The following is a 25,304-nucleotide window of genomic DNA, read 5'->3' as shown; positions in this document are numbered from 1 at the left end:
CACACAGGGACTGACATCACTGACATCACACCCGCGTTGATTGTATTGTCCAAGTGTGTGGAATTCCTTCACTGAGCTCGTTACGTGGAAATAAAATGTGGTTGGTTTTAAAGCTGAACCTTGTTGCCCATCTGTTGTCCGTGGCCTCAGGCCGTCCAGCTCCGCTCCAGGGTGCCCAGCTCCAGCCCCTCGCAGAACGAGTGTGGCCGACGGGCCTTGTGCTGCAGAGAGTGAACTCAGCTCATGCCCCACAGTGGGGCTGCTGCCCCTGGCAGGGATGGCTCCCGGCACTTCCCTGGTCTCACCCTCCCAGGCTGAGGTGAGAAAGATGCAGCCCCTGCACCCCTCCTGCATTCCTGCCCTTCAGCCCTCCCCTGGTCCCCCCTGCTCACCGGTCGCTGCCTGGAAAGCTGGTGGAGGAGAGGGAATGGAGCCCACTGCATGGGCTCCATGGGCCAGCTGGACACAGAGATATCACTGGCTTTGCCCGAGTCCACCATGGGGTCATTCATGCTGCTGGAACTGGTGTCCCAGTCGTAATGGAAGCTGGGAAAAGAATCCATGGGTAATTAAGAGATGGGGGAGGTGGGGGTAAGAGCTGGGCTGGTGCTGGGAAAGCAGCCGGGGGACAGAAGAGCAGGACCCTGTGCTGGTGTCGTGCTCCAGGGACGATGCACTCGCAGCACGGGCAGTGCCGGGCTCGGCCCCACAGCCAAGGGAGCACTTGGAGCTGTGGCCGTGCCCATGATCCATGGTGGGGGTGTCCCTGGCTGTTCTGCCCTTTGCCAGTGGAATTGGAAACTTCCAGGGCCCTTTTTCTATGGACACCCCTGGAAGCTGATTAGACTTTCCCATGAGCACACAGAGCCACAGTTTCCCACAGATGTGAACCCTCCTCTGTTACAGCAGTCCCAGCACGCACAGTTCCTCACATGGGGACAAAAAAACAGGCATTGCTCCATGGACTCTAAAGGCTGGGGGGTGTAAGAGCTCCCAGCACTGTCGATGAGCACAGGGCAGGGGCTGCAAATCAGTGGTGCCAGGATTGCCTGTGTGCCCCAAACCCCTCCCTGCCCTGCATCACCCCGGCCCACCGAGCAAGCCAAAGGCCAGGCCCTGCTACACCGGCTCAGCAAACCACCCCTACCTGGGCCGGTACGGCGGGCGGGCACACTTGGCACCGTCGGGGACACCGGAGTCCTCCTGGCAGCTGCAGAAGCCGTTGTCCAGGATCTGGAGGTGCAGCAGCTCCTCTGAGTTGCTGAAGGCGGGGTTGTCCAGGGAGCTGGCCGAGGGCAGCCCCGAGCGAGACCAGTACTGGGCCGAGACATCGTCCAGGCGGCAGAACCGCCGGTAGCTGTGGGACAGGGCAGGGCCGTGCACACGTGTGTGTGTGTGTGTACACACAGAAACAGGGCAGGGCCATGCACACGTGTGTGTGTGTGTACACACAGAAACAGGGCAAGGCCGTGCACACGTGTGTGTGTATACACAGAGAAAGACACGGGGCAGGGCAGGGCAGGGCACACGTGTGCGTGTGTACACACAGAAACAGGGCAGGGCCATGCACACGTGTGTGTGTACACACAGAAACACACAGGGCAGGGCCATGCACACATGTGTGTGTGCACACACACAGTGCAAGCACATGCACATGTGTGTACACACATGTACTAACACACGTGTGTATACATACACGGGCCACACACGTGCATGTGTGTACACACATACACAAGGTAAGCATGTGCACACGTGTGTACACACATGTACTAATGTGTGTACACACACAGGGCAGGCACATGCACACGTGTACACACATGTTCTAACACACGTGTACACACACAGAGCACAGACGTGCACACACCATGAGCACGTGCACCCCACCCCACCGACTGCATGGCTACACAGATTGCAGGTTCCCACCCAAGTTTCCAGTGTCCAGGGAAGGGCCCAGCCGCACACCCAGGGTGGGGACAGAGCCCGTGACATCAAACAACCTCTGGCCACAGCCCCGTGGTGGTTGGGGCTGTTACAGTGGTTTTCTGGGGACAATCCCCCCATGGCACTTCACAGAACAGGCAGCAGGGCCAGGACAGCGGGGGCTCCCCCCGGGGCTCCCCCCGAGCCGCTCTGGCAGGGTTGTGCTGCAGCCCCGCTCCCCCCCAGCCCGGGCAGCAGCACAGAGTGACCCTGTGCCAGGGGCAGGACTGGGTGTCCCGGGCACCGCGGAGCTGGGGGCCCATCGGCACATCTCAAGCTTCTCTCCACAGCCCTGCAGTGCTGCAGCACAGCCCACGGCCCTTCAGTGCCTCGGCGGCCCCATCCAGCCCCGCGGCCCCCGGCACTCCTTTCCGGCCTGGACGCCACTTCCCGTGGCTGTGAGCATCCCCCAGCACCGAGCACACACCCCGGACCCCCACCCAGCCACTCCGGGCCCCACACGTGCTCCCCCCGCCCCAGCACCTCTATCAGCCGTCCCACAGTGTTTTCCTTGGCAGAGCTCAGCCCCGGCTCAGCCCAGCCCAGCCGCCCCACCACGGCTCTCCCTGCTGCCCCTCGCACCCGGCACCCCAGGAGGGGCAGAAGTTCCCTCCCTCCAGGACCCCAAGGCCCCAGTCCCGGTCCCCACGGCCCCACGCTCCCACCTGCTGCGGGTCTGGTCAGCCCTGGCCTCCAGCAGCAGGGCCTTGAAGCGGCGGACGGCGAGAGTGGCGAGGACGGCACCCAGGAGGACGATGCTGAGCAGGATCCCGGCTGCTGCACCCAGCAGGCTCTGCTGGGTCACCCGGTAGTCACAGCGCAGACCCATGAACCAGAAATCGCTGCCCACGGGGCACCTGCGCCAGGGGGGTCCATCAGCGCCGGGGGGATGGCACCCAGCACCCCGGGCTGTCCCCAGGGCACTCACTGGCAGAGGGGCTGGCGGTCCCGCGGGTGGGTGCAGATGCCCTGGTTCTTGCAGTAGTCGCGGTGGCAGAGGGAGGTACAGGTCACGTTCCCATCCGCCCCAGACACGCAGGCAAAGCCGGTCGGGCAGGCAAAGAACACAGTGCAGGGGTCCAGTGTCCGCACTGCAGGGACAGGGCCTGGCTGTGCCACCCTCCCCACAGAGCAGGGAGCCAGGGCCAGGCGTGTGCCCGCCTTGCCACAACCCCTGCAGGCACCAGGCTCCAGGCCCAGGGGAGGGTCGGCGATGGTGCAGCCCCGTACCTGCCCCACACTCACCCAGAGCCTCGTGGCGCAGGACGGGGGCTGTTCCCACCACCAGCCCTGGCCGGGTGCCACCGGAGCCCAGCGTGGCCTCGAGGAGCGTGTCCAGCCCCAGCACTGGCACCTGCTCCCCCGCGAACAGCGCGTCGTACTGCAGCACCACACTGCCCTCCCTGCAGGGACACCCACTCGGAGCTCGTGGGGGCAGACCCCGTGCCCAGCACCTCACCTGGCACTGCCGTGACCCCACAGCATGTGACAGTCCCTGCACCCCCGTGCCAGGGAGCATCACGTGCTGCAGGGCTGCACCAGCACCCACCTGATCCCCGTCACCTCCAGCCGCAGGAACCCAGGCACCGATGTGAAGAGGGGAGTGACCTGCACAGGGGGGGAGCTGAGTGCAATGGCCCCCAACCCACAGCCCCCCAGCCCCCCTGCACTCACCGTCTGGTTGAAGCTATGCAGCAGCTCCTGGTGCTCGTGGGACCCGGGGTCCTGCAGGGCTGGGACGAACCCCATGTCCAGCACCAGCTCGCAGGGGACACGCAGGAGGGATGCTGCAGGAGGAGATGGGGACCAGCATGACATGGCCCCACCCCAGGGGCCACCACCAGTGACCCCCCCATGTTGGTGGCTCCCAGGGCCTCTCCCCCTCCCACCATGTTCCAGGAGAGGGTCCCAAACCCCCAGACCCACCTCTCAGGAGCGGGGGCTGATCTTCCACAATGAACACCTGCGGGGCCCTGCCCGCCCCAGCTGGCATCAATCGGGGGGCATCAGTGTCCGGCTGCCCTACAGGGCTGCTCGATGGCTGGGCCAGGTCTGTGTCCTCCACAGCTGGAGGGGACCTGGGGCCCCCATGATGGCCCAGGGTCCCATCGGGATCGGTGGGCTGCTGGGGGGCCCTGGGCATCACAGTGGGCACATGAGTTGGGGGCCCCCACGTCAGCCCTGCCACATCCCTCTGCAGTACAGCAGCACCAGGCTCTGGTGTGACCGTCCCCACATCCCTGGGCAGCTCTGGGCTGACGGTGGTGGCTGTGATGGTGGTGGCTGTGATGGTGGTGGCTGTGATGGTGGCGGCCACAGCGGTGGCAGTGATGCCAGTAGCGGTGGTCGGTCCCAGGGAAGATGCAGGCTGGGATGAAGGTGGCTGCTGGGGGGGCCCAGGGGCTGAGGGAGGGGCCAGGCTGCCCACTCCCACCCGGGTCCCCTCCTGGATTTGAGGGCTTTCAGCAAGACTCACCCTTGAGTCAGTGTGGGGAAGCCCTGAGGAAGGGTCTCCTGGGGAGGTGCCCACAGCAGGGGCAAGCCCCAGGACCCCCCAGCCAGTCCTTGGGGAAGACAGCAGGGTTGGCAGAAGGGTCACCGCCCCACTGGCTGGGGCGGGCTGTGGGGACAGGGGGACATGGGGGGACCCAGGACTGGCATGAGTCACCCTGCTCTGCACCACAGCACTGCTGCTGGGGGCCAGAGGGGCTGGGGACTGCCCAGGCACAGCTGGTGGGTTCAGAGGGATGTGACTTTGCTCAGGGGAACCCCCCCTGTCAGGTGGCTCCAAGACTCCTGTGGTTGGGTCCAGGACTCCCCCTGGGACAGAGGAAGTGAGCCCTGGGGTGCCAGCTGTGGTGGTGGGGACAGGCAGACCCGACCCCCTGCCTGTGGCAGGCAGTGAGGCTGGGTCTGTGCCCATGGCTGGCCAGGCTGTGCTGGCCGCAGGCCCCTCATGGCCAGCAGCCCCCAGGGACAGCGCAGAGAGGCGAGGGGCAGAGTGGGGACCCTGCCATGGGTGGGAGGCAGAGCCCTGTCCTCCTGCCAGCCCTGGCCCCGGCAGCCCCTGGTGTGTCCCCCACAGTGCCCCTGTGGGAGTCAGCAGCCTCTGCAACCCCTCTCCAAAGGGTGACATCCCTGTTGTCCCCAGCACTGGGCTGTCAGTGGCCAGCGTGGTGGCTGTGTGGGTCCCTGGGCTCCTATTACCCAGCGGGACAGTGGCACCCGGGCCCTCCCCAGCCCACGGCTCGGGGGACGAGGAGCTGTGTGAGCCCCTCTGGCTCTGCACAAGGACTGTCCCTATGGACCTCCATCCCATCAGGGTGTTGGGGGATCCCCTCTGTCCCCCAGCAGAACCCGGCACTGCCATGGAGGGCGATGAATGCAAAGGGGTCTCCTGCACGGTCTTTACACCTTCCACTGTCACATGTCCTACAGGGTCAGTCCCGAGGGGGTCCGTGGTGGCAGGATCTGTGTTTGGCTGCACAGGGGCGGGGGCTCCTGCACTGGTCACCCCCAGCTCGCTTCCTGCAGCTGCCTGCTCGGTGGTGCCTGCAGACGCGGGAGGCCCCGGGTGCTCAGTGGCTGTTCCACCCCACACTGCTGGCCCTGTTCCCTCCCCGCCCGTCTGGGGGCCTCTAGGGCTCCCCTGGGGGCCGGAGGGCTCGGCTGTCCTGGCAGAAGTCCCAGGGAAGGGCAGCAGCTCAGCCTCTGTCCACAGCTGCCCCAAGGTCTCCGGTGTTGGCGCCTGCCCCGTGCCAGCTCCTCGCTCTGGGTGATCTGGGGGCAGGGGCAAAGTTGGGGGGCACTGAGCAGGGGTAACCCATGGTCAGCACCCCACAATTGCCAGAGCGGCACCCTTGGCCCCATCGTGCCACCCACACACGTGGCTGGCACGCAGTGCCACAAAGGGCCGCGAGTGGAACGGTCCCAGCCCCGGGGGTACCTGTCCGGCAGCGCTCCCCCGCCGCGGTCCCCAGGTGGGCGCAGGGGTCGGCAGTGCCCGGCGTGGAGCCCGTCCCGCTGCCCAGAGCGGGGCAGAGCCGCGCACAGCATTCCACGAGCACTGAGAGGGGAGGGAGCAGCGCCCATCGGTCCGAGCACCAAGCACCGGGCATCCTGCACCAGCACGGCTACGGGGCGCGGCACCCCCGGAGCCGCCGGCGAGGGTGGGGGACTCGCTTTCTGCCCTCCGTAAACCGCGGGCAGCTCTGACGAAGGAGACGCTCCGGAACAACCCAAACCCAGGTGGGAACCACCTGCCCTGGTCCCAACGAACGGTGCCAAGTCCTGCCCCACCGCCACACTCCGGCTGTGCTGGGAGCCCCCGGTTTGCCCAAACCCGACCACCCTCCCGCAGAGCCGCCATGTGCCAACGCCGACACCGGCGGGTCCGCGGGCAGGGCACGACGCCAGAGCCCGGGGGAGGGCTCCGGGCAGGGCTCCGGGGCCCGCGGCGGCCCCTCTCCAGAGAGAACGGGCGATGGTCACCGCCCGGGTGGGGCCGGGGTTGGAAAGGAGGTCACTTCGAGCCCCCCGGGCCCCGCTCTCCGCCAGCACCTCACCGGGGCTCCCGCGGGCGCAGCACCCGCCGCCTTCGAGGCCACGGAGCCGCCCGGGCCGGTGGCACAGCCCGGCACGGAACGGCCACGGCACGGCAGCGACCGCGGCTCTCACCCACCGCCCCCGAGCCCCCGCGGCCGGGCCCGCCCCGAGCGGGTCCTGGTGACACCGAGCAGCAGCCGCTGCCCCCCACCCCAGCGGGGACCCGGCTCCACCGCAGACCCCCGGGCCGCCGGCACTCACCGGCCCCGCCGCCGCCGCCGCCGCCGCCCCCCAAGCGCAGCATCCCCCTCCCGGGAACCAGCGGGACCGGGGCCCCTTCGCGGCCGTGCCCACCCCCGTCGCTCACCTGCGGCGGCCAGGAGCCGGGGCAGCGGGAGCCGGAGCAGAGGGAGCTGGGGCAGCGGGAGCCGAGGCAGCGGGAGCCGAGGCAGCGGGAGCCGAGGCAGCGGGAGCCGGGGCCGCTCCATGGCGCGGCGCGGGCGGCTCTGCCAGGCGGCGGCAGGAAACCCCCGCCCGCCCCCGCTGCGGCGGGGCGGAGGCGCCGGGAACCGCAGCCCCCGGCCCGGGCCCGCCCCACGGCACCGGCACCGGAGCTCCCTCCGCCCCGGGGCGGGCGGGCCGGTGCTCTGCACTGCGACCCACCCCGAGGGGCTCGGCCCGGCCCCCGCCGGCCGCCCCAGGTGCGGGGCTGCGGCTGCGGGCTCGGCCCCATCGCCCCGCCGCGGGCTCAGCGATGGGCCGGGGCTCGGGGGGCTCCCGCCCGCCTCCCACGGGTTCATCCCCGGGACGCGCATTCGGGGCTGCCCGGACCCGGCTCTGCCCCTGCTCTGTCCCTGGCTGTCCCCGGGAACCTGGGGACATGCCCAGGGCAAAGGCTCCCCAAGGGCACCGCTGGCTGCTCTGACTGCAGGTTCCTCACATCCCTCAGGGTCACACGGAGAGAACCCAGTGACCACCCCAGCGCCAGCACAGCCTCTGAGCAGGCACCTCACAGCCATGCCACAGGGAAACCATCATGGACACAGTGGCCAAAACCACTGCCTGCCCCCAGTTCCACCATGCAACTGCTCAGAAAACGTGTCAGAGCACAGCTGGGGTGTGGAGCTGTGAAGGAGTTTCCCAGGACACAGGCCTTGCTCACAGCAGGATTGACATCGGGGCCCCGAAGGCAGAGGGTCACTTGTCTACTGAGAGTCTCATAGTAAAGTGCAGCTACTGAGAACACCCCAGGAACACTCCACCACACACAGCCTCTGCTCCATTTTCCATCCTCACCTCCCCATTGCCAGAAGTTCTGTTACCCAGTGACACTTCCGTGGCTCCTGGCCTGGCAGTGCTGCTGTGACACGTGAAAGTGTTCCTTTGCTCAGAGGAAACACCGTGCAGGGTGCAGAAATAACCCATTCCTGCCTCAGGAGCAAGGCTCCTGCACTGGGATGAGTCAGGCATACAGAAACACCAATATGAATTTGCTGTTCAGCAGCAGGAAAGTCATTCCCCCTTTATTTTCCATCTGGAAAATAGAAGCCTATCACACAGAACTTGTTTTTTACCAGCACTGATGAAATAAACAGTTATGGGCAAGCAGGACAGAGCCAAATCCTGGGGCAGGGAAGAACAATTCCAGAGCTGTCAGTCCCTGATCCCCAGCGAGTCCTTCACACCCAAACACCGACACAGGGACCCACCCACTGTGTGGAAAAGAACAGCCACCAACACAACAATGGTCTTAACTGTTTATTCCTGTTTTTTTCTTGTTTTTAAAGGACAACACATTCAGACAGCTTTAAATACAACATCCACGTGCAGCTTCCAGATGAAAGCCCCAGCGGGACAGCGTGTGCGCTCCCATCCATCCGCACCGGCACCAGCCCAGGCCTGGTGTGGGACAGCTCCTGGGAAAACAAAATCCATGTCTAACATTTCATGAACCATTTGAAGGCACAGAAGTGGGTAGGCAAGGGCAGGACATGCTGAGCACCAAACACAGGCACAGAAGGAGCCCCCAGCTCTCTCCAAAGGCCATGGCTCAAACCCTGACCCAAAGCAGTGAAGGGACACAGGCCCCCTGCCCCGGGGATCGTGGGGGGAGGCCCAGAGCCACACAGGAACAGGCAGGAATGTGGATCAGCACTGCTGGCTGGCCCGAGGCCACCTCATTTCCCCTGCAGCCCTCAGGCTGTCGCTCCTATAACCCTTTCCTGCCCATTTCCTTCCCGGCTGTGGCTGTGGGGGAAGAGACAGCGGTGGCAGTGGCCGGGGGGGCTGAGGTGCCCCCACACACCCTCTGCAGGGCCGAGGGGCACGGGGAGATGGGCTGCCATGGCCGAAGCCTATTCACCATCCACTACAGCCCCAGGTTGAGCCAGTGCTCAACATGTCAGGTGGGACAAGAGGAGAGGCCTCTGAGCCCCACACACTCCCTCCAGCTGCAAGTGCCTCAGGAAAACACCCCCCTCACCCTCAGGAAAATACAACCCCCTTGCTCTCCCCGCTGGCACCCACAGCTGCTGCCAGCTCCCTCAAAAAGTGCCAGGCTCCCCACTGCCTCCACGGTGTCACAGGTCACCCTGCCCTGCCCTGTGTGCACCCAGGCAAGGCACGCCCAGAGTATGTCTGCACTCACTCAGCCCTGAGGAACTGCTTCATTCATAAACATCCTTCTTATCTGCAATGTAATCTACAATCTCCTGTGGGCACATCAGCTTCTCTGCATCTCCGTCAGGAATTTCAAATCCTGCAAGAAAGGGCACACACTTAGCCAAAACAATGGAAAAGGGGGCAAGGCCAAGGGAAGGGATGGCTGCTGGCCTGGGGCTGGGCAGGGGACAGGCAGGTAGGGGACACGTGGGCAGGGGCTGACACTGCATCACTGCTGCTTGAAGTGACATCACCTCCCCACACAGGACAAGGCAGGCACAGCAGAAGCCAGTGCCTCTCATGCCTCAGTAAAGCTACCAAGGCCTTCCCAGAGCTCCCACAGCCACTGGTGTGTGACATGGGGGATATTCCTGGACCCCCAGGCAGTGCCCAAAGTCCCTCAGGCTGAGGCTGGTGCTGAGGGCTCGCTCAGAGCCAACACCAGGGCAGGGCACGAGGACTCTTGGCAGTGGAACTGCTCAGGAACACCCCAGAAACGCAAGTTCTTTCTGGTACTCCTGAGCACATTCACACTCCAGCCAGCACAGGGATTACAGACACGCTGCCAGCAAAGCCTCTGAGAGTGAAACATTCACCTCGGGCTTAGAGAGTGACCAAACACCAGGGACATCTGTGGCCCAAGGTGACATTTAGGCACCTACTCCAGAATTCATGAGCTTTAAATGAAAGCATGAAGAAGTCCAAAAGGAAGTAAAACGAAACTTGGAATACAAATCGATAAGGAGAAAACATCTTTTTCTTCTCCAGTAGCATTAAGGGTTGAGGATGAAAAACATTCTGGTGAGAAAAAGCCTGGACTATCTGGGATTTGTGATCTGTGAAGCTCAGCCCAGGTGAAGCCTCCACACTCAGTGTAGCACCTACATGCTGCTGCCCCCATTACTTCCCGAGTGGTGCCAGTGTGGGGTGGAAAAGAACAATTCCTGCTTCCAAGGGGCCCAAGCTCAGGGACAGCAGGACAGGGCCAGCTCCCGACTGCTGCAGGTGCCGCATCCCCGACACAGCTCAGCAGCGGACCTGTGTGGTTCGCTCCTCTCCCGGCGATGGGTCTATGTGGGTTTCCCTGCCCCATACCGGACAGGCTGGGCCCCCCCGGGCAGGGATGAACCGGGCAGCCCCGTCCCCGTTACCGAATTCGTCCTCCATGGCCATGATGATCTCCACTTGGTCCAGACTGTCCAGGCCCAGGTCCTTCATGAAGTGGGACTCGGCTGTGAGCTGGGGGGGAACAGGGCGGTCAGCGGGACCCGGCCCGGCGGCAGAGCCCACACCGGCCCTGCGGCCCCGGCCCTCCGGTCACACCGGCCCTCCCGCCGCCCCCCGGCCTCGCTCGCCTTCTCGGGGTCGATCTTATCGTAGAGCTTGAGCACGTAGAGCACCCGTTCCTTGATGTCGGCCAAGGTCAGGGGCGGCATGTCGGAGAAGCGGCGGCATGGCAGCGCGGCCGCGCGCGACACCCGCAGGAGCGCGGGCAGCGCGGGGCAGCCCGGGGGGGCGGGCGGGGCGGGCGCGGCGGGCGCGAGGCGGCGGAGGGCGCGGAGGGCGGCGGGGCGGGCGGGCGGCGGGAGGAGGCGGCGGGCGCAGGACGAGAGGACACGGGCCGCCATCATCGCTGTCCCGGCGGGCGCCGCGCGGGGGGAGCGCCCCCTGCCGGCCGCACAGCGCCCCCTGCCGGGCGGAGGCCGCGCAGCGCCCCGGTACCGGCCGGCACCGCCCCCAAACGGGTCAGGCTGGGAGGGAGCACAGCGGGTCACTGCTCCCACCTCCCTGCTCCAGCAGGGCCAGCCCAGAGCACGTGGCACAGAGTGTGTCCAGAGGGGTCTGGAATATCCCCAGGGAGGAGACTCCACACCCGCTCTGGGCAGCCTGTTCAGCGCTTGTCACTGCACAGCAAAGTTCTTCCTCCTGGCCTGGTGGAACTGCCTGGGCATCAATTCCTGCCCATTCCTTTTGTCCCATTTCTGGGCACCCCCAGCAGAGCCTGGTCCATCCTCTGCCCCCCCTCTGCAGGCACTGACAGACATTGGGGAGGTCCCCTCTCAGTGTCTCCTCTAGAGGCTGAACAGCCCCTGCTCCCTTGGCATTTCCTCATAAGGGAGATGCTCCATCCCTTCAGCATCTCTGCAACCTCCTCTGGACCTGCTCCAGGAGCTCCATGTCCCTCCTGTCCTGAGGAGCCCAGAACTGGACACAGCACTGCAGATGTGCCTCCCCAAGGCTGAGCAGAGGGACAGAACCACCTCCCTAATCTGCTGGGAAGGCTCTTCCCAATGCCCCAGGACCCCAGTGGCCTTCTTGGTTCTCAGGACACACTGCTGGTCAGGGACAGCAGGACAGCAGGTCCTTCTCCACAGCCCCCCAGCAGCCTGTGGCCATGCTGCCCCCCAGCAGCCCCCCAGCATGGCAGTGCAGACACAGAGTCATCCAAAGGCAACAACGTTTAATGGCATCGCACACACCCGGCACACCCGGCCCCAGCAGCAGCAGAGGTACCGGTGATGGGATCCTGCCCCCCCGTCAGGCAGCTCCCGGCTGTGGCTGCCGGTACCGGTACAGGCGGACGGTGCCGTCGTGCTGCCCGGCCAGCAGCCCGGCCCCGGCTGTGGCCCAGCGTGCCAGTGCCCAGCGCCCCGCGGGGCCCGGGGGCAGCACCGCCGTGCACCGGCCCCGCAGCAGGTCCCACACGGCCACGGCGCCCGACGTCAGCACGGCCGCTCCCGCCGTGTCCCACACGTCGCCCTCCAGGTACCTGCAGGGACACGGGGGGTCAGCACACAGCAGGGGTCTGCAAAGACACCACGCAGGGCAGTGTTTGTTCCCTTGGCTTGGGGTTCAGGTACAGATTAATGGCCAACTGCAGCCAGGCTACAGTCCGGGCTGTGCCTCCAGCGCAACTGCGAAGGGAGAAGGTCAAGAAAATACTCCTTGAGACTCAGAACATACTTGAAAAAGGTGTACTCTTAAAAAAGGGGACTCTTAAAAAACAACTCTTTAAAGAAAGCCCCATCCCTGGAAGTGTTCAAGGCCAGGCTGGACAGGGCTTGGAGCAACCTGGGCTAGTGGAAGGTGTCTCTGCCCATGGCAGGGGGTGGAATTGGACAATCTTTAATGTCCTTTCCCACCCAAACCATTCTGTGATTCCATGACTATTCAGTAAGCAAGATCTTGATCTGCTGCTACTCCCATACGTCCATCACATTTCCTGTGTAAGGAACACTGCAAGGCTGAGCCTTAAAGCTGAGGCTGAGCCTGCTGACACCTCAAAACACAAGGCATGGGAAGGAAAAGGCCATCTGCCTGCAGCACTGCTCCACACAAACCAACCTGGCCCGGGGCTCCCCAGCAGCCCAGAGTGCCACTGCTGCAGGCAGCACCAGGCTTGCCTGAGGAGCCCAGGGACACAGGCCCCCAGTCCCAGTGCTGGGGGCAGGGGGCCAGGGCACAGCGGGAAGTGGGCAGGAAGAGGCCCATCCACACCCCCAGCCCCCCCCCCAGCCGTGCACCGGACACGCGGCAGCGCCGGATGCAGCCCCTTATCACTGGGGAGATGGCAACGGGATCCCTGCCAGCTCCACTCGCCGGGTCCTCCCACAGCCCCTGGAAGGAGCCAGCCCAGCCCCCAGCACTTGCCTCCCCGCAGGGCTGGGGGGGGGAGAGGAGAACATCACCCCCCGGCTCCTGCCCGTCCTGGGGTTGAAGGCCACCACGCGGAACGCTGGGTTTCCACAGGACTCGCTCTCTTTGGCATGTGGATGACTTAAAACAACAAACAGAAGGCCCTGATAGAGAGAGGGAAAATACATCACTAAAAACAACAGCAGGAGGAGAAAAACTCAAAGAATTTTCCAAAAATTAACAGCTGCAGTCTCTCTCTAATCACAGCCCCATGGACAGTGATACATTATTTTTACTGAAGAAAACAGAAATGGTTTACTTTCCTTATCAAATAAGATAAAACCCAAAGCAGCTGCTGGCTGATAAGGGCTGATGCAACACAGCAGAGTGACAGCTCAGTGACTCGATGGATTTATGCATTTACCTTCAATCCTCTAGAAACCTCAATCCTTTGTGTCCCCAGCCCAGTCAGTGTAGCCCAAGCATGAAGAGAATTTCATGTACATACGGAGTCAGAATACGCTCGATGGCAGATGGAAGCTGGGTAGGAATAACCAACGTGCATCTTCCTCAGGAGCTGGCCTGTTTTCAGATTCCTGCAGTTGGTGAAAACACAAACTCTGACACATTTTCATCCTCTAATCACAGTTACACCACTGTGCAGGATGGACACGGGTTTGGTTCCACATCAGCCAAACAAGCCAAGAGGCCACAGGGAGGGTGTAATGAGAATGATGCAAAAGCAACGGAATTACAGTAGCACAGTTCATTCCCTGTCCATGTGACTGTGGGGCCACACTGCAGGCCCTCTGACAACCACCATTTCCAGGGTGGCTCAGCACCCAGCCAGCACTCCTGCACAACCCTGCAGCTTTCTGCTACAGCCCCCACCCCCCTCAACCGTGTAATGGCAGAGGAGACACTGACCACACCACGATGCTGTTGGCAGCAGTGGTGCCCACCAAGGCCTCTCTCATCCCTTCTACTTCAGCAAAGGCTGTAACAGTTTCTTCAGGGGGCATCAGGGTCTGCCTGTCCTTGCTCCTGAAGGGAGATCAGCACATAGAAAAGCAGCTGAAAAAACAAGTGCCCAGCACCACTCCAGGAAGAACAGGAACCCACTTTTTCTACATCCAAGATGTTTCCTCACTTTTGTCCCACCTGCCACAGAGACCACCACAAACCAGCACCCCCAAACTCACCCTCCTGTCCCTGAGAGCCACACCATCTCCACTTGCTGCTCCTGCAGGGTCCTGCTGCTGCTCACTAGCCTCTGGTCCTTTAGCCCAACAACTGCTTTTATATTCCCAGATTTCACTAGGGAGTGCCTGAACAAGTCAGTCTCAGAAGAATAAAGCAACGTCCTAAATCAAGAGACAAGCACATACCATGACAGGAGGAAGCACCACTCAAACATGCCATAGCATATACAAATCAGCCTTTGTTTACTCAGTCTGCCAGCTCTGGGGTGAATGAATCAGTCCTTATAGCTGACTTTTAGAAATCCCTTGCACCTTTTCCAATTGCTAAAGCAACTGAGAAAGTAACACATTAGTAAAAAGATAATTTCAGCCACTCCTAAGATAGTAATGAGAAGAGCTAAGCTGCAACTTCTTAGGGTGCAAAGCGCTAGTAATAAATAAATACAAAACCTTATTTCTCCAATCTCCAGCTCTCCCAGTGCTACACACACGAGGTTACAAGTGTCTGGCAGAGGAACGATCTGGATTACAGGAATCTGGGACAGCAAAACAAGAATTCAGTGTCACCCACAGCATCCCTTTAACTTTATTCTCATTTTCTAGACTGTTTCAAGTAAAATGATGTGGAGCAGAACTAATTTTCAGACCACTCTCAAGAAGCACACTTAGACAAACAGCTGAACTGTCTGCTGCCTGTTTACCTAATTAAACAATCCCTGTTAATATAAGAGGCAAAAAGTGTCTCTAAGGAGTGTAAGCGGAAAGAGCACAAGGCAGTGGCTGAAGTGCAGCCACCATTCTGTGCATGGAGTATCAAATTCCTGTAGGTAACTTGTGGCCATAGAAGCTACAAGCTCCTTGTATCTTGGGAACTAACACATAGGGCAAGAAAACTGCCATAAATTCTAGAAAGAAGGACCGTGTCCATACCTCTCCCAGCTGCCAGGTGCAGACCTTTCCCCAGTGGTTGGGTGCCAGAGGTTCCCACAGGGACACGGAGCTCTCGGAAGCAGTGACCACATGCAGCTCCCTGCAGCCAGCTGCTTCCCACCACACTGTGCTCACATCCACGGCACAGGAACCTGAGGAATCCTGCCCAAAACAAACAGCGCTGGTTTTTCTCTGATAGACATGATTATCAGTTGCATTTTTGTTAAACTTGGTCTTGCAAAGCTGCTGCTGCCACAGTAACAATTCCCTGCTGTTCCCCCACCTTTAGCTCCGACACAAGCTGCAAGTTCTCTTCTTTGGGGCCATCTGGCAGCACTGGAGTCAACTGTTCTGCTCCATCATTTTTCTGCACAAACAAGTAAAGGAGGAGGATAGTTCAACTTTGAAATGACATTCAGCACCTGCAAGAGCAAGGCAGAAGTGTTGTGTGCTCTGTCACAGTCATGCAGTCACTCTGCATGCTGTTGCTGGAGAGCCATGATCCATGCAGGACTAGCATGCAAAGAGGCCTTTCCCCTGAAGTCAGACAAGACTCTGGGAAAGGGGATTTGCCCACTGGCTTAGTACCTCTGGCAAAGAGCTCAGCTTGTTACCTGTTCAGGAGAAGCTCTGCAGGATCCTTGCTCTTTGCTCTCTGACTGCTGATGCTTACCCAAGGCCACAGCCTGATCAGATTTATTCTCAGGACCTCTTTCATCTGCTAAAGCAAACATGGTACCTTGTTCCTCCTCATTTGTGGCAGCCCCTGCACCACAGCTGTCCGGGAGCAGTGGCATGGCAGGGTCCTTGTGTGCCCCATCCCCCAGGACCTGGGCAGCTCCTCTGGAGGAAGGCAGGGTCCCTTGTGAGGTGGGCACAGAAGGTGTGCCTGGTAAGACCTCACTGTGCACTGCAGGTAAAACACCTGGGGTTGCACCCACAGCAGGGAAAACAGACGAGGAAATCTGAGACTGGGTGGGAGCCCCAGCTAAGACAGTCTCCATGGGAGTAAACAGCAACTCATGGGTGGAAAGGTCCTTCTTGGAAGCCGGGCTTTCCACACAGGGGAGCTCGGGCAATCTGGTTTTGGAAGGTGAAATCAAGTTACTTCTGAGACTTTTTTCTTCTGGATTCATTTGTGCACTTGGTGTGTCCCGTGGAGCCACACCATCCCCGGACACACTCGGAACAAAATCCTCCAAGTCATTCACAGGGGAAGATTTCAATTTCTCCAGTTTCAGTACTCCAAATTCCTCGTTTGGTAGGTGGAAGTCCCTGATGCCCAGCCTGGGGACCAGCCACTGGGGGCTGCGGAAGGAGAAGAGGGAGCAGCGAGTGTCGGGGTCTGCGGCAGGGAGGCCCAGAGCAGCAGGACCCTCTGAGCCCGTGGGACAGCTGTGCCCTCTGCTGCTGTCATCTAAACACAAGAATACAAGAGAGAACATCAGCAACTTGCCTTTTCAGAATCTCTCATCCAGACTGCCACTCCAATATATTTAAAAAAAAAAAAAGAGCCATATCCATCCTAAGACATGGAAGTGGCACTTTTCTAGAAAGACATTACAATCTGCAGTTGCTCTGCATCAATCCTTCAGCTCAAAGGTCATGTCCAAAGCCTGACAGAATTGAGCGCTTGCTCAGTTTGGTTTGTTGGGTTTTCTCCCAACACTTTCACAATATTCACAGACCCTCAGACTCTCAGGTTATGTCTTGTGTTTCACACTTGTTAGCACTAAAAGAAAATACTCATTAGTATGCACACTCAATTGGAGGAACTGATGGACACCCATCTGCTGGAAATCAGCTCCAGTGTGCACAACCTTTGCTCCAACAGCAATGGCAGCTCAAGAAGTTCTCAGCCCTGCTCCTCTGCTGTTCATTCACTCCCTGTCACTGGGCTGAAGTAAAAGTTTCTGGAATTGTTCAAGGAACATGGGCACCACAATGACCTAATTTTTTAAAAAATATCTTGTTTATAAAAAAAAAAAGAAATGGTTAATCCCCCTCATATTTCCTGACTAAACACTGCAGGGTGTGAACAGCAGGGCCTGCACTCACCGGACGTTCCCCTGCCTGTGGGAATGGGAGTTCTGGGGAGTGCTGACTGTAAGGCAGTACCTGCTGAGCCCTGCCGGGCGCTGTGTCTCGCAGAGCAGCGCAGGGAGCGGCGCAGGGGGACGCTGATCCCAGGGAGCGGCTCCGCCCCGCCGGCTCCTCGCCGGCTCTTCACGCTCGCCACTGGATGTTTATCAGCCTGACACACAGGCGAGTTGGCTTCCAGATCTCCCACGTGCCTGGCAAAAGTTTCATTCCCTGGGCTCACGGCATCGCTGCTCTGAAGTGGATTTTGAACCTGCTCCAACAGGCATTTCCCCAGCACTTGGCTCCCTCCCTGAGGAGGATCAGGACCCGCTGGCTGTGCAGCTTCAGTCACTCCTGTCTCTCCAGACCCCAACGCTGCAGCACCAGACAACTTGCTCTCATCTGAGGATGACTTTTCAAGGTTAGCATCACAGTTTTTCTTTTCACTCTGGCTCTCACTTGACAGCAGAGCACTGCTTTCTCTGGCCATTATGAGGTCCACACTCTCTATAAGCTCCTCTGACGCTGGACACACGGGGGCTTTGCAGGCAGACCTTCTTCTTCCCTTCTGTTTCCTCTGGGATCGACTCTGCTCTTGCCTTGTGCTAATGATGCTTTTCTGAGAAATGGATCCAAGTGAAGTGCTGCTGCTGCTGGACACAGGAAGAGATTTCTCAGAACTACTTGAGTTTGCTGGATCCTCTTCTGCCCCAAGAAAAGGGAACGGCATGACCCCTGACTCTGAATCAGCCTTAGCTCTCTCCTGGGAGGGCTGATCTGAGTTTGCATCTTTCTGCTTGCACTTACTCCGCTGACCTTTCTTGCTCCTGCCCAGCTGGCTGAGGATTACAGCATCCAGGTCCACCTTCCTCTGGCAGTTGGACATGCGGCGAGTTGTCCTGACGTAGTACTCGACAGGGAAGAGCAGCCCTTCCACCACTGTGCAGGAGCTCAGCGTGCCCTCGGGAGCCGTCGCCTCCTCGGGAGGAAAAAGTCTTGACTGACTTTCAAGCTGTTGATTCTCCAACAGTTCTCGAGCACTGCCCAGAGCACGATCTGCAGGACAGGGATTTAAGGTATCGCCGTCACTTTTATCTCCTTCATGGCTTTTGCTCTCCTTGGTTACAGCGTTATTTCCGTCCTCAGGCAATACTTCATTTTCTGACACTAAATCCAGGAGCCCACATAATTCTCCCTGATCTTCATGCAAACTCTCACTGTCCAGTTGTTTTATTACACTGGGGCATTCTTCTTCTCCATCACCTCTGGTGTCAAGTAAAAGAGAGTCTCCCTCCTGTGAACATGGCTCACGGCTGCCAGGTGTGGTCACAGCCCTTGGGCACTTGAGCTGCCAGATGTCACTGCTGTCCCTGACCACATGTGGGGACAGCTCAGGCTCTCCTGCAGTGACACTGCCCTCGAACACCTCCTGTACAGCTCCTGAGGCAGCATCAGGAGTGAAACTGTTTTCTTCTCCCTTCACAAGAGCTGGCCTGCATGACCTTTCAGGATGTTCCTCAGTGTGCGAGAGGGTGCTGTGCCTGAACACTGGTGACTGAAGCTCTTCTGCACTGGCAGTTTGATTTTTCACTGTTTCATCAGTGCTGATTACATGCCCATCATGCACTGATTTCCCTTCCCTTGATTCCAGAGCCTTTGTCTGTCTCCTCAGCTTCATCATGCCTCTGGAGGTTTGGGATGTTTTCTCCTCAAGGACAGGCCTAATTATCCCACAGCACAGGTTTTCCTGGCTGGCCTGAACACTTTCTGCCCATGAGCTGTCCTGTAGGTTAACCTCATCATTGGAGAACTCTGGAATGTGTTTAAATGTGACAGATGTTGCCTCCTCCATGTCAACATCAGAGCAGGTTTTAGTCTGTAACTGAGGGAGTCCACCTCTGTCAGCACTAGGAGATGCATTATCTTTAGAACCTGGGGGAAAAAATGTCACACGTGTAAAGTACTCTCAAAGTCCTGTCCAAGAAAAACATCACTTTGTTAGGAGGAAAAGATGGGGATCTTACAGTCAGGATCAGAGCACTGGGGACCTGGTGAGGAAGGAAGCAGAGGAGATGTTAGTGCAGAGCACGGCTCAGCCCAGGGGAAGGGCCGTGTGCGGGTCTGAGGGCAGCAGATGTGGCAGCAGCGGCCGAGGGGACAGCGGGTTGAGGGGGTCGGCAGGGCCGGCCCATCCCGGCTCCGCGGGGGCACTGAGGGGCCACAGTCCGGGCCCCGGACCCACCGCCTGGAGAGGGTAAGGGGGGGCACAGGGCGGCTGACGGGGTCCCCGGGCATCCCACCGCCCCAGCGCGAAGCTGGGGCGTCGCCCACCATCTCCCACCTGGGGGGCTCCGCTCCCACCATCTCCCACCTGGGGGGCTCCGCTCCCACCATCTCCCACCTGGGGGGCTCCGCTCCCGCCGGCCGTGGCTCCTGGCTCGCTCGGCTCGCCGCGCCCGCTGCGGACACACAACACCCCGGCGGGGCTGGGACCGGCTCCCGGGGCCCCGGTGCCCCCCGCCGTGCCCCGGCCCGGCCCTGCCCGCTCACCCGCAGCCGGATGACGGTCTCGCTGTACTCCCGCCTCAGCAGCGCCAGCTTCTCCCGCAGCTGCAAGAGACACCGCGCCGGGCTGGGCTGGGACCGGGACCGGCCCTGGCCCCGCCGCCGGCCCCGCGGCCCCGCCCGGCCCCGCACCTTCTCCCTGTCGGCACCGCTCAGGGCCGCCGCTGCCCGCGGCTCCTCCATGGCAACCGGGGCGGCGGCAGCGCGGGCGGAGGTGACGCGGCGGAAGCGGGGCCGGGCGGGGCGGCCATGGAGCTCAGCGAGATGCTCTACAACAAGTCCGAGTACATCGAGACGGTGGGCCCGGGGAGCGGGGGCCGGGGAAGCGGGGGGGGCCGGGGAGCGGGACCCGAGCTGAGCTGGGCTCGCCGGGGTGTTGCAGGGGCGGCGGGGCCCGGGAGAGCCGCCGTGACGCGCCCGTTCTCCCCGCAGGCCTCCGGCAACAAGGTGAGCCGGCAGTCCGTGCTGTGCGGCAGCCAGAACATCGTCCTCAACGGCAAGGTGAGAACATCGTCACCGTGTTTGTGCCTAAGCCCGGCGTTGTGTCTGGCTCACTCTGCTGCTCGGGAGCACAGCCGCTGGTTCCAACCTCCTGTGCTTTTGCTTTGTTCTCGCTTTTCTTTTGACTGAAAGAATCCTCTCTAAGGTAACATAATCTTGCTGGAGTGACCAGACCTTGGCATGACTCTGTGTAACAACTGCTAGGAACGGCTAGGAATTGGATCTCACGTACCTCTCTTCCCTTCTGCAGACGATAGTTATGAACGACTGCATCATCCGTGGGGACCTGGCCAACGTGCGGGTGGGACGGCACTGCGTGGTCAAGAGCCGCAGCGTCATCAGGCCGCCCTTCAAGAAGTTCAGTAAAGGGTAAGAGGCCCCTTCTTTTTGGGAGACACCTGAAAATATCTGTCAACTTGACTGAGACTTTTATTCAGAGAACCCTGTTCTGCAGCAGTTTGCAGAAATACATCTGTCTAAACCTGTCTCTCAAATGTTCAACTGTGCCTTGAGGGTTAGTGTTCACTTCAGGCCAATATGGAAAAGCTGGGATATATTAGAATAGCAAAGTAAAGAGCGTGTTTCAGTTGCTCTTTGTTTATTTACATCTTCCTGGTGCTCATTTGGGCCATCCTTTAGAAAGAGAAGAGAAAGACCAGTTACTGTTTTGTCTCCCTTAGCACCAAATCCACATCTGCTAATCCATCTGGGGATGGGAGACTCCACAGGGTGATTTTGGGTCTAGCAGTGTCAGTTTGTTTGCTGTGCACCAAACAAATACCTGTCCTGTCACAGGGTGGCTTTCTTCCCTCTCCACATTGGTGACCATGTGTTCATAGAAGAGGACTGTGTTGTCAACGCGGCCCAGATCGGCTCCTACGTGCACATAGGCAAGAACTGTGTCATTGTGAGTGCCATTTTGTCCTCTCTGCAAACTCCTGGGTACTGCTGAGGCTTTGGGACGACAGCTGAGAGGTGTCTGCACCAGCTGGCTAGAGCAGGCGCTTACTCTGCGCTGTTCCTTCCTCCTCCTCTTCCTTCTCTGCAGGAAGCAGGGCTTTCAGGTTTGCTTTTCCAAGGACAGCAGGTTCAGCTGCTGCTGGTTGGAAAATCCATCCCAGCAGTGTTGTCCCCATGGCTAACGGGACTGCCCGGGGAAGGCAGCCTGGCCTCAGAGAACAAGTGGAGTTGTGTTTCTGTGCAAATAACACCAAATAGTCAAGGTTGTTGAGGTAGAAAAGGTCTTGCTGGCACTACATGACTCGGGCCAATTTGCACATTGACTTGTTAATGTGCAGCTACCTGTACCTGTGCTAGTTAAAAGCAAACATGTTTTTCCTCAAAAAGAAAAGTTAATTCTGTTGGGAGGAGCATTCAGTCAGGGTAAAGAATTATTCCTGTGATCCCTTATACAGAATGTGTTTTGAGCAATTAATCTTCTTGAAATTTAGGTAATGTATCAGTAATAAGCAAAAGATCTCGTGTTTATAGTTTTTTAAGTATAAACTTTTCCTGTTCTCTGTTTTAGGGTCGTAGATGTGTTTTGAAAGACTGCTGCAAGATCTTGGACAACACAGTACTCCCTCCTGAAACTGTAGTCCCACCTTTCACTGTTTTCTCAGGCTGCCCAGGTATGCTCCCTCTAACTTCTCTTTCACAGAAGTGTGGATAATGCGGATATTCTTATTTTAAATGAGATTGTTATAACAAAGTTGCTTCTTAGCATTTAGTGCCTAGAAATAAAGGTATCAGGCAGTTGCTGCACTGAAAAGTAATAGTTTTAACTTGTGAAACTCCCTGCCTTAGTGCACAGCAGATAGAGGATGCATGATGACTGATGTCAATACTGTTGTTCTTCTTCCAGGACTCTTCTCTGGGGAGCTCCCGGAATGCACCCAGGAACTCATGATTGACGTTACCAAGAGCTATTACCAGAAGTTCTTGCCACTCACTCAGGTCTAGTAGCCTATTTCCCATGTTTCAGGCACACAGGAGCATTCTGGGGGTGGGGAGAGGGATGTTGTCCAGTGAGACCAGGGCCCGGCCCTCCACTCTCCTGAGCACTTGTGTGAGTGTCCCTCAACACCACCAGCCTGGCCAAGCAGTCCCTTGTGAAAGCTGCTGTGTCCTGTTCAAACTTTGTATGCTCATCCGATGTACTCCATTCCACGTTGTCTGCACTGTGCCACTGAATGTTCTGGAGCTGGGAAAGCTGATACACCTGCCTTAGGGCAGCAGCGGGGGAATGAGGCAGAGCTGACATGTGCTCTGCAGCCTCAGCCTGTCTGGTCAGTTCTGTCCTAGCCCAAAGCCTGGCCTTTAGGTTTGCTAGCCCAGCAGGGCTGTTTTGGGTGTGTTCCGGACACCTACCGAGGTTTGTTAGACCCAGGGCTTTCCTTTGGCAAAATCCTTGCTGCTCCATAGGCCTGTGGGCTGAGATGGATGGCCTCTTCCTTTTCTCCCTGGGATTCTCTTCTGTAGGGACATCGTTCATCATCCTGCTATTGGCTTTAGGAATTTTGGCTGACATTGACACCTGTCTTTCTGTGCCTGACAAGGATGTTTCTTAGCTTTTAGCTCCTGAAGCAGACTGACATCAGTCCAGTGCTCTCACCCCTCAGGGTTAGTGTTCTTGTGGCCAGTGTGTGTTCTACTTCTGAACATCGCAGACCTTAAAGAGCCAAAGGCCTTTGGGATGAGGTTTGCCATGTCACTCACAGAATTCAGTGCAGCAGAAAGTGGGTAATTAAGAGCAGAAACCAATGGTGGATGAGAGAATGCTGCAGCTGTCCCCATTTATTACCCAGTGTCTATATTTGCAGCGAGCTCTTTGGTGCTTTTCTGCATTATGAAGCTTAGGAATGAGACTCAGACTTCTTGAAAAGAGTGAACATTTAATTTTGGACATGTAGTAGAGCAGGAATAGTTCTTTCTGGGAGCAGCTCTGAAAGTTGGGAGGCATCTGATGCTTGTATATCTGACTGAGTACAGACAACTGGCTGCACATGAGTCTGCCTGCTCTGGTTGTACTCTGCTAAAGCTTAGCATCATACTGCTGTAGGTTTTAAGCTGGGGCTCCTGCATGTTGTAGTGTAGCAGCTGGGGCCAGGACATTAGGTGTGTAGTAGGTGTGTGGTTGTGGATGAGCAGCCCTGGAGCCCTCAGCTCATCTGTGCAATGCAAATGCTGATAAACCTTAATAGCAAACAGCTGTACAAGTACTAATGTGTGTAGTAGCTGCTGTTCATCACATGTAAAACCACTGACCGGTCTGTTTGTATTTTTACTGTACATAAATTAAAGCCTCTCCAGTTACTCAAGTGACTCAAGGTTGTACCTCTTCAAATCAAACTTGAGACTAGACTGAGGTTCCTGCTGTGCCTGGGCGTGAGCCACAGTCCCTTTTTCTGTGACTGTTACAGGCTGTTCTGGCTATCAGAGTGTCAGTGCATTAAAGAAGTGAAGTACAGAGTGAAACAGCTGCTTTCTCCCTCTGAGGGGTTGGAGAGGCCTCCCCTGTCACCAGACCCGACACGTTTGGGGCTTCTTGTGAGATTCTCTGCAAGTCCGGTGTTCAGAGCGTGTCCTTGGGTGTCCCTGGCAGTGTCTGGCAGGAGCGTGGTGTCTGTGCTGTGTTGCCATGGTGTCACCTCAAAGTTTCAACACCACATCCTGCGTTTCACCGGGATCGCTTGATCAGCAGCTGCAGCGGCTGGCAGAGGGGTGCAAGGAGGGATGTGAGTTGGGATGGAGTGGGATGGCAGCTGGAAAAGTGCGAGTGATGCATTTCCACAATCACCTGAGAGCAGAGCTGTAGAGCATGGAGGGATATGTCACTGCAATTACATGTTTCGTGGCCTACTCTTCCTTCTAACAGGCTGAGCCAACCCTTCTGCCTTAACTAAAACCTCTTTTATTGTCTCTGTTAAGGTGGCCTCTGCCAGGGCCTAAAACCAAGCTGCCACTGAAGATCCCTAACACCCAGCACTGTTAACATTCCTTACATTGGCCACTTTCTCCTCCTGTCTCTGAAGCATCCCTCTGACCTGGGCTCACCTCTCCGCCTGTGCCAGCTCTGGGAAGATGGAGTGTCAGTGGCTGCCACAGCCCAGGGAGTCCCAGCTCTGCTGGCAGCGTTCGGTCCAGCGTGGTGCAGTAAAACCTGACCCCTGGGGGCTGTGTCTGTAGCCAGAGGAGCTGCAGGAGTGGGGAAGCATGTCCTGCAGGGAGGGGAATGCCTTCTTTCAGGAATCCTGTACAAACATGGAGCACTTCAACCCCCAAGTCGCTGTGTTGCTTCATTGATCCTGCCTTGCTCCTGTGTGCTTTGCTCCGGGTTGCTCCAGCCGACGGGCGGGCCATGCTGCCTGTGTTTCGGGTGTTCAGAGTCCCTGGAACACACCTCCCGCTCTGTGCCAAGCACCCATGGCTCAGCAGGAGGAGCTGAGGTGGCCTGTGAGGGGCTCTGCGGGAAGGTCACGCAGTCACCGGGCGAGTGGGGGCTGTGTCTGCTTTGTGGGGAGCAGAAGCTCCCGAGATGATCCAGCTCCATGGGGGGAATGGCTGTGGTGATCTGCAGGGCTCAGGGCTTGGTCCTGTGTGCTGGGCTCTCCAGGACACCCTGGGGACCAACGGCCTGTGCCAGTGGGTCAGGGCCAGCTGGGGCACTGGCTCAACTCCCAGGGCCAGCCTTCTGTTCTTTGTTAGCCAAGGCTGAAAGAAATAGCTACTGCTGATGGGGAAGGAAGGCCAAAGGAGGTGAAGTCCCTGCCCTCATCCTGCTTCCAGCCAGGTGGGACTGTGTGTACCTGGAGGCAGAGAGCAGGCACCTGGGCTGGGCCACTGCTGCTGGTTTTGTGCCCTTTTGGGTTATTTTTCATTGGTGTTTTGTTCTGTGCCAGCGGGCAGCAAGGTGGGGTTAAGGGATGGGAGCATCCCATGGTCACTTCTCTGGGCAAGTGGTGCCAGGCCCAGGAGCAGCGCCGGTGGTGGGGTGCCCTGGGGTGGGGGGTCACTGAGCAGCGTGTCCTTGAGGGGAGTGGGAAGAGGAGGGTGAAGAAATCGTTGATGTGGTCAGGGAGAGCCCAGAGAACTGTGAGAACGTCACCCCAGAGGCAGCGGGAGCGAGGGGGAGCCAGTCCGGGTCCCCGATTCCCGGGTCCCCGATTCCCGGGTCCCGCCGTGCCCCGGCAGCGGGAGCGC

At 59.0% G+C, this 25,304-nt stretch overlaps 5 protein-coding genes across 12 annotated transcripts in view; 2 read left to right on the top strand and 3 right to left on the bottom strand.

Annotated features, from left to right (window-relative positions):
* Positions 1-118, top strand: part of TNRC6A (trinucleotide repeat containing adaptor 6A) — a 61,904-nt gene extending 61,786 nt beyond the window's left edge. For all 6 annotated transcript variants that reach the window (XM_039382372.1, XM_027736039.2, XM_027736045.2 and 3 more), the window contains one exon: positions 1-118. This exon is cut by the window's left edge and continues 2,631 nt beyond it. The gene's annotated coding sequence lies outside the window, so the exon portion shown is untranslated.
* Positions 1-7,048, bottom strand: part of LOC113995711 (collagen alpha-1(I) chain-like) — a 7,409-nt gene extending 361 nt beyond the window's left edge. The window contains exons 1-11 of the mRNA XM_027736091.2: positions 6,893-7,048; positions 5,927-6,046; positions 3,907-5,760; positions 3,655-3,767; positions 3,530-3,588; positions 3,226-3,383; positions 2,909-3,071; positions 2,646-2,837; positions 1,148-1,357; positions 393-546; positions 1-221 (exon numbers count right to left, since the gene is read on the bottom strand). The exon at positions 1-221 is cut by the window's left edge and continues 361 nt beyond it. Coding sequence (XP_027591892.2) covers positions 147-221; positions 393-546; positions 1,148-1,357; positions 2,646-2,837; positions 2,909-3,071; positions 3,226-3,383; positions 3,530-3,588; positions 3,655-3,767; positions 3,907-5,760; positions 5,927-6,046; positions 6,893-7,013 — 3,219 coding nt within the window. The 5' untranslated portion in view covers positions 7,014-7,048 and the 3' untranslated portion in view covers positions 1-146. The remainder of the gene's footprint in view (positions 222-392; positions 547-1,147; positions 1,358-2,645; positions 2,838-2,908; positions 3,072-3,225; positions 3,384-3,529; positions 3,589-3,654; positions 3,768-3,906; positions 5,761-5,926; positions 6,047-6,892) is intronic.
* A 1,222-nt stretch (positions 7,049-8,270) lies between these two features.
* Positions 8,271-10,832, bottom strand: NDUFAB1 (NADH:ubiquinone oxidoreductase subunit AB1). Its single transcript, XM_027736197.2, has 4 exons — positions 10,542-10,832; positions 10,338-10,425; positions 9,173-9,283; positions 8,271-8,441 (listed from the first exon to the last, which is right to left on the bottom strand). The coding sequence occupies exons 1-3, from the start codon at positions 10,815-10,817 to the stop codon at positions 9,192-9,194; spliced, it is 456 nt and encodes a 151-aa protein (XP_027591998.2). The 5' UTR covers positions 10,818-10,832; the 3' UTR covers positions 8,271-8,441; positions 9,173-9,191.
* Positions 10,833-11,627: 795 nt separating this feature from the next.
* On the bottom strand, positions 11,628-19,993 carry PALB2 (partner and localizer of BRCA2). Of its 3 annotated transcripts, XM_027736127.2 has the most exons (14): positions 19,734-19,993; positions 19,587-19,646; positions 19,438-19,495; positions 19,061-19,084; positions 17,073-18,968; positions 15,569-16,371; positions 15,238-15,321; positions 14,955-15,116; positions 14,475-14,560; positions 14,025-14,186; positions 13,750-13,866; positions 13,331-13,418; positions 12,838-12,986; positions 11,628-11,956 (listed from the first exon to the last, which is right to left on the bottom strand). In XM_027736127.2, exons 1-14 carry the CDS (start codon positions 19,782-19,784, stop codon positions 11,725-11,727), a joined length of 3,972 nt encoding a protein of 1,323 aa, XP_027591928.1. In that variant the 5' UTR covers positions 19,785-19,993; the 3' UTR covers positions 11,628-11,724. The 3 variants fall into 3 exon arrangements, with proteins under 3 accessions (XP_027591928.1, XP_027591929.1, XP_039238280.1); XM_027736128.2 differs by lacking the exon at positions 19,061-19,084; XM_039382346.1 differs by lacking the exons at positions 19,587-19,646; positions 19,734-19,993 and having other exon boundaries at positions 19,061-19,397; positions 19,428-19,487.
* DCTN5 (dynactin subunit 5) lies at positions 19,789-24,386 on the top strand. Its single transcript, XM_027736133.2, has 7 exons — positions 19,789-19,898; positions 20,034-20,102; positions 20,353-20,471; positions 20,898-21,009; positions 21,631-21,733; positions 21,967-22,058; positions 24,033-24,386. Exons 1-7 carry the CDS (start codon positions 19,851-19,853, stop codon positions 24,051-24,053), a joined length of 564 nt encoding a protein of 187 aa, XP_027591934.1. The 5' UTR covers positions 19,789-19,850; the 3' UTR covers positions 24,054-24,386.
* The last annotated feature ends 918 nt before the right edge of the window (positions 24,387-25,304 follow it).

The sequence above is a fragment of the Pipra filicauda genome, unplaced genomic scaffold (assembly GCF_003945595.2).
Source record: "Pipra filicauda isolate LSUMZ 115617 unplaced genomic scaffold, ASM394559v2 scaffold266_size1643727_pilon, whole genome shotgun sequence".
Classification (NCBI taxonomy): Eukaryota; Metazoa; Chordata; class Aves; order Passeriformes; family Pipridae; genus Pipra; species Pipra filicauda.
Note: the sequence above shows the minus strand (reverse complement) of the source record. Positions and strands in the feature narration are given on the sequence as shown.